Raw genomic sequence first — 8,119 nt, 5'->3', positions numbered from 1 at the left:
TGCGTCTACAACATCAACAACAACATTTATTCTTGAGTTAATTTTTGCTTTCAATCGTTATTTTTTTTCCTGATTCCTTGTCTTTTGATGATGATGATGGCTAGCTTGTTTCGCTTCGAACGTAATGTTTTTTCTCTCTTTTTTGAATCAATTTTTTACGAAGAAAACAAGGAAAAAAATATAAAAATGTTGGTAACACATACGATTTCGGTATTTTTATAATACACATGAAATACATCATAACAATGCCTATGATGATGTGAATGTTAGCTTCACTGCCTTTATTCTTTGGGTTTTTTTTCTGCCGTTAATAATAATGAAGATGTTAGATAAAAATTTTATTTTTGCCCTAGAAAAAAAGGGGTTTGTTTCATCTCATACATTATCACTATCGATAGTAGCAATGATAACATAGAGAAGGTGGTTGATAAAAAAACAAAACAACAGTAAAATAAGCTTGTATTTGTCAACGAAGAAAAAAAGAAGAAAAAATTGAATGAGGATGAGGCAATACAGAATATTTTATATTCATTTAACATCTTTTTCACTATCTTTTCTACTTCTTATTCTCTTTATTTCATTGATGACGATCATACGAACTCGACGTTTATTTGTTAACCAAAAAAAATATCACTCCAAATAATGATGAAAAGTTGATTTGTGTTACGCAACCGTTCAACTTTTAAACTACAAACTGTTTACGTAAAGGAACGGAATGGAATGAATGAACCAGAAAAAAATCTATATATAGATCTATATGGAGTTAAGAGGGGAAAAAAGATATAAATCCTGTGTATGTATGTAAAATATACGAATACACGGATAATGATAAACAATGTTTGATTGGCCACTATACTATATTTAGTGTGGTCTTTTACCCAAAACTAAAATTGTGTTATACGACCATTGTCATTATAATATAATAATTTCTATTTTACATACAGAATTTCATAGATGTTGTTGTCATTATCATTATTACTTTCTATGACATTATTTTGTATTCTGTATTCTTATGATGTATTTTTTCTATCCATCACATTTAAAATAATACTAACTAGATTCATCATTATCATCCATCAATGAATAGAAAAACCACGATTTGATTACCCCCCCAAAAAAAAAAAAAAAAAAAATAAAAAAGTCGTATTTCATTTCAATGATCTTTTTGGATTTTTTTTTTTTTTGTTAAACAAAGAATTTTTTTTTTTTTTTTGAATTTTTATATTTGATCAAAAAATTGTTTGTATAAAGATCAGAACGAGAAACGAGAATAAATTCCATGCACGCAATGATGATGATGATGATGATGATGATGGATTAGGATTGACGGATGTATAATATTAAGGTTTCCATTTATATCATCAAATATGATAATTTATAATATATATCCGATTCATTTCATTTTATTCATTCTATAGAAAGTCATTCATACATATCGTTCATAAATAAAAACTTTATTTGTAAAAAAAATTATCAAAATTTATTTCAATCATTAAGCATTGAGATTATTACATCACATTTATTATTATTAATTACAATTTATGTTAATGAATTTATAATTGTATTCGTTTGATTATTATCATTAATAATATCACAATTAGATTGCTGTTGTGACTTATTATTATTATTATTATCTGCATCAGGATTATCAGGTGTAAATTTTCCAGCCAATGGTATCAATTGCATAAATGTATACCATTTATCCGGTACTTGTGTAAAATAGTCATTGATTGCATCAAGAAAACGTTTCTGATATGCCGATGGATGTACAACAGTAGGATCAATTGCATTGGCAAGTTTTTTTACACGATTTTCAAGTACTTTTTCCCAATTAAAAAGACGAACATAATCAATAATGCCGACAACAAATTCATTATGTTCTTCATCAAAACCGACCAATAATGAATAATCCATAACACAATGTTTTTTAAGAAATTCTGAATCACGATTTATAGCTTCCATTAAAAATATTTTCGAATGTACATGAACATATAATGGATATGCAATGCTTATCTGTCGAAGATTTTCATCCAATAATACTGTTGATGTGGCTGTGTTTTTAATCGTTTGATTATTATTATTATTTGCATTTGTATTATTGGATCGATCACTATTCAAAGTACTATTTAATGATGAATCGGCATCTATTATTTTGGTCATATCATTAAGATCATCATTTTTATTATTCGAATAGGTCGATGAGATATCTATTTTTCTATTACGCATCGAACCTTTAAGATCATAAATATATGAAACATTACATTCATAGAATAGATTTTCCATGACCAATATATAATGTATATAACCTTTGTTGTTCAATGTATTTTTGTAGCTAATCTGATAAACACCTACAACTTTGACAAAAGCGGATGGACATTTTTTCAATAATGAACTTTCACAATAATCAATATAATCACGAACAAATGTAAGAAAATGTTTCAATTCTCCTTTGGTTACTTCTTTTCAAAATAAAACGTTCATCACGAGTTTTCAGGAATGTTGAACCCGATTTTCCACCAACAGCATTCCATGGCATACAATTTGCCAATGAATAAATATAAAGTTCTTCGGAAAATGAACAAGGAGTATGAACAACATTATCTCGCACAGTGTAACGAGCCGAATCGTCTCCATCAACTAAGATTAATGATCGAAATTTTCTAAATAGTTCGGCAAAATATATACAACAATAAAATTTTGCATTCACATCATTAAATTGAATATCGATATGTTGATTTAGTTCTTCTTGATCTATGGATGCGATTTTTGTAGGTGTTTTGTTGTTACTAGCCAATTCAGTTTGTTCATTCTACGAAAAAAATAATAATATTAATAGTAAGCAAGTTTTGAAAAAAAAACATTTATGATAAAAAAAATTGATGATAAATACCTTGTTCGTCGTCGTCGTCGAAGCAGTTGTTGTTATTGTTGCAGTTGCCATTAAAATTGTAGCGCTGTTCACTGATTCATTTATTTTATTTTCCTGTGTTTGGATCGATTCGTTTGTAGATAATTTAGCTACAATTTCAGATTTAAGCGCTGACAGTTTTTGTTCATACTCTGGTGTCGTCAATGAATAAGAGATTATTGAACCTGGATCACGATCACGTACAATAATAGAAATATCTTTATATGTTGGTAACTGATAATGTTCAAACATTTGATTGGATTTGTTAGCAATTTTATTATTAATGTTATTATTATTATCGAATGGCATCTCAATAATGACACTATCATCAATATTTCTACTGAATATTTTCGATGTAAATGATGATGAATCAATAGTGTCCGATGTTGCTGCCAATGATGATGAAGATTTTGGTGCAACTTTTGAAAGCATTTTATTTTTAAGTGCACTCAATTTATTTGGCGATTTTTCCTGATTATCAGTGGATGAAGATTCGATAAAATTATTATCATCAATTTCATTTAGATCACTAAAATATGAAATGTTATCCTCTTTGATATTATCTACATTATTATTTTCATTAGTATTATTATTATTATTTTCTACTAAGTTCTTAACATTATCATTAGATTTTGATTCTGAATCATTCGATAGAAAACGATTAACAATCGATGTTATAAATTTATTATCCAGATTATTACGTTTTTTATCTTCATGAAAAAATTCTTTGATTCGATCATTCCAAGATAAAACTATTTCGGCAATCAATTTCTTAATAAATGCAACATTATTTTCCAGATGAAATAAATCCAATACATTTGCATTGTCCAATTCGGGTGTAGAAAGTTTGAAATGCATTTCTTTGATTTTTTTATTGAAATCAATTTCTTCTTTTTGTTGTGTTTGTAAAAATTCATCCAATTTTGTTAAATTTATTGTTTCAACATTAGCATTATTATTAGGTGGTATACATTGTCCATTGATCATTGAACGAATTTTTTCGATCTCATTTTTGACCTTTGCAAATACTTCATGACATTGTTCCGTCAGTTGTTTAAGATCATCAATCATTTTACTTTTAGAAAAATGATTTCGTGTTATAGGAATGACAGGCGATGGTGTAACAATTTCATAGATTACTATCGGTTCATATTTGAAAATAACTACAAGTTGATCGTATGAGAAAAATTGATAACTTTCCTTATGTAATGAATGACGGCATAAATTTTTCTTTTTTTGTTTCATATTTCCATCATCATCATCATCATCATTTTCATGATCATCGTCATTATCATTATCGTCATCAAAAAACTTTTGATAATTGAAATGTTGATTACCGTAAAATTTTAGTTCTAAAAATTTTCCAAATGAAATTGCTAAAGAATCAGCAGACATTTCAGTATATTCGGATATCGATTGACATTTCGTGCAATAGGTCCAGGTAAGAATTTTATGTGGCATTGTAACATTGCGAGATTCATTCAATTTGTTCAGATATACTGTAATTGTTCCATTATGGTGTGTGAATCTCATCAAATGTTTAAACATTGATATATGACAATTTTCATTTGGACAAAATATTTTCCTTCCATTATTCGTAGTGAATGTAGTGTTTTCAAAAATTTCCTGTGCTTGACTAAAACCGAAATTATTAACCGTTGTTGATGATTGATTAAAACGAGATTGACGATAAAAAAAATGTCGAATTAAAAATGAACCCAATGACATATCATTATTACCATAATAATCGATAGCTAATATTTTTGGTTTTAGACAATAATTGAATGCAGTTTCAGTTTGTAATGAAAACACTGAAAATAATACCGAAATATTTTGATGTTCTGGATTACTCAGACATTCAATCATTGTCTGATTATGGAATGATTCATTTGCATTTTTTTGCATTAAACTATTAGATTGTTGTTCATTGTTTCGAAAGAAAAAATCTGGCGCATAACGTAAGTATGGGCCACATGCACGAAAATCTGAAATGAATTGTTGATTTTTTTGATTAAAATCATAATCATCATTGTTGAAAAATGGATGTGGTTTAACAATCATATATCGACTAGTGAGTAAATTTAAAAACAATAATTTTGACGATTCATTTTTATTAGAATTATTTGATTGTTTTCCATCAAATAAATATGAATAGTTGGCAAAATCATCATTTTCTATGTTTGAATCGACAATATTATCAATACTTTTATGACCAAGCTCGATTGATACTTCACGAAACAAACGTTTAGATGGAAGAATTTGTATGGGATAATAGAAACGTAAACTTGAAATTCGATGAATATTTTCGGACATTAAAAAAGGAACATTAAATCGAATCAATGGTGAACAGGATAATGGAATTTCGTTTAAAATTGTTTCCAATTTTTTCGAATTTAATTGCATTTGAATTAAAGGTTTTTTCAGTTCATTGATTTTATCACTATTATTATTATTATTATTTTGATAATAATCAATAATATTATTGTCTTGAAAGTTTAATGCTGCTGATCTAAGAGGATCAGAAAAATCTTCAATAGTGGTTAGTCGAGAAATTTTTTCTATTGTTTTTGTTGTAGTTGATGATGATAATGATGACGATTGCAACATATTTTCATTAATTATCTTTGAGTTGTCATTGCAATAGGAAATTGTACTATTATTATTGCTGTTTGTTCCAATTCTTTGATCAGAAACAATAGCTTGATAATATTTAGCTAATGTAACAGGGCCATTATCGATGGCTATTTTTTCACTGATCGGCAGGCAATTGAAACTCTGATGGAATGCTTTTTCCAAACGACAATTGAAATGTACAAACATCATATAGTGTAAAATTTTTTTCAATTTTTTAAAATCTTGAAACCGTGAACTACCACGTAGTATTACTGAACAACCGATATTTTCGATACATCCTTCCAAAAACATTAATGTCTTTTTATTTCCAAAATAAATTCTACGCTTCGGTAAAGTAGAATCATTTGACATTTGATAGTTTTTTAATAGAAATTTTTGACAAGCACCGACTCTAGTTGTATTCAGAATCATTTCTGGTGAATGAATAAGTTCGGCATTGGTGAAAAAAGAGATTCGTTCTAATATTGTACTTTTAACATTCAATACAACAGTTATATCTTTTTGTCGAAGTAATTCTAATGCTGTTTGTGAAACAGTACCTTGAACAAAAATAACATCCGGTTTTAATAATCCAATCTTAGCCACTAGATTTGAAATGTAATCAGATTCTTGAAGACGCATAGAATCAAATAATGTTAATTTGAATTGTGATGTAGATAAATTTGTTTGTGATCGTCGTCGTTCATCATAACCAATCGAACAGGCAAACAACAATATTCTTGGTTGATCAATACAGGTTCGCATTTTTCTATGTGCAACGTTTTTAGTGAAAACTAATCCTTGCACAATAGTACAATCATTTTTTGAACCATTCAAAATGCTTTTGATTTTTACTCGTTTTCGTATATCCATCGGATATGGATTGATCTCATTTGATTGCATTGATGATTCGCTATTTATTTGATAATAGTTATCAATTGAATATAAATAAGAAAATTGTGGTAATTTTATCGTATCAGCAATCTGTTTGGCTATTTTGTTCAAAATTGGATGCCATTCTAAAGACATTTTTTCATCTTTTAAAATTTGATTTAAAATTTTTTCCATATGATTATCATAGATATTATTAATCAAAAGAATGGGTAATTCAGATTTATCAATTTTTTCGATTGATATTTTCTTTGCATTCAGGTCATTTTCATTAATATCCTTTTCTGGTTTCGATTCTTGATTAGTGAAAAAAAGATTTCTATCAAAAAATCTATCCAAATAGATTAAAGTATCATTAAACAAAGTTTGATTCGATGGTTTATCCGAACTTTTTTCAATATCCAATTGTGCATCAATTTTGTCGCAAGATGGATCATTCAAAGAGGTTCGAGTAAATTCACCAATATCTGTATTATCATTGGATCGATTATATGACGGACCAGTTATATCTTCGGAAATTTGATCATTATGGATTGAATTATTGTTTTCCTTATCTTCAATCAGTAATGAAGATTTATTCGCCTGTTTTATCCGAGCTTCTTCAACAATTTCTTTAACCCAAAAAGGTTCTCGCGCATTTATTGTTTCATCAAGTTCATCCAACATTGATTGAAAATTATCGAATGAACAAGACAATAATGAATTATTATCGCTTAGAATTTCATCATAAAAAATGAATCGATTATCATGACTTGCTGATGCAGCCGATGATGGACGATAACTTTTTGGTGTTGATTGATGTAGATAATTATGATCTTTTTTCTGATCAATCATCACAGAATCACTAGTATCCAAACTAGCTTTAGCAAATCGAACAATATCACCGATCGAAGAAGTTGAAAATTTTCGATTTTCACTGGAATTTGAAAGTTGATGATTAGGCGATCGAATTTGATCATTCAACTCAGAATTCGAAATATTATCGCCTTTAAATTTATCTGCAACTACATTTTGTAGTCTGTTTGAACAATATTTACAAACACGTAAAAGGCCACTAGTGGTGATGGTATTGCTGGTGGAATCTTGTGAAATGATCAATCTAGAATCGATCATTTCATTACAGCAATTGCTGCAAAAAATTTGTCCGCATATTCTACAATGGTGACGACGTCTTATGGTCGTGAATTTGGTAGCACAATCAAAACAATTTATGGATGTTGAATCGGGCATCCAAAATTGTCGTCCAATATCTTTGCTTCGGAATTTGCGTCGTACACTTTCGATTAAGCTGGTCGTTTGCTTATTTTTGACTTGTGATTCATTCACCGGTGATTTATTTGCATCATTTTTCCCATTCATTTTATCCCTGATTGAAGTTTGATGACCAATCAATATTATTTATTGAATTATAGAGCAGCCATATCCTAAAAATTAACAAACACAAAGAAAACATTAAAGATTTTCAATCAGATTGATTTTGCAAAAAAAAAAAAAAGAAAACGAATTACTATTGTAAGTCTGACGATCATAGTAAGATTGGACCCTAAATGATTGGTTTATCAATAAATTACCTAATCAACAACATTAAGATAAAAATATTAATGTAAATAAACTCGAATGTAAAAATAACTCCTTTTCTTGGATTATCAATTGACAATTTGATGGAAAACAACAAAACAAACAATAAATATTGTTTTAATAAATATG

The 8,119-nt window shown here is 28.2% G+C and overlaps 1 protein-coding gene across 1 annotated transcript; it reads right to left on the bottom strand.

Moving 5' to 3' along the window:
• Positions 1–1,463: 1,463 nt before the first annotated feature.
• fab1 (1-phosphatidylinositol 3-phosphate 5-kinase fab1) lies at positions 1,464–8,101 on the bottom strand. The gene is given in 4 exon segments (XM_027341587.2): positions 1,464–2,463; positions 2,465–2,809; positions 2,891–7,836; positions 7,984–8,101. Coding segments are annotated over 3 exon segments (6,150 nt in total). The 5' UTR covers positions 7,772–7,836; positions 7,984–8,101; the 3' UTR covers positions 1,464–1,539.
• Between the last annotated feature and the right edge of the window lie 18 nt (positions 8,102–8,119).

The sequence above is a fragment of the Dermatophagoides pteronyssinus genome, unplaced genomic scaffold (genome assembly GCF_027571235.1).
Source record: "Dermatophagoides pteronyssinus isolate colony J.1.1.1.1 unplaced genomic scaffold, Derpt_VIB-CSIC_2022.12 sq0026, whole genome shotgun sequence".
Taxonomy (NCBI): domain Eukaryota; kingdom Metazoa; phylum Arthropoda; class Arachnida; order Sarcoptiformes; family Pyroglyphidae; genus Dermatophagoides; species Dermatophagoides pteronyssinus.
This window is presented reverse-complemented; position numbering and strand designations above follow the sequence as displayed.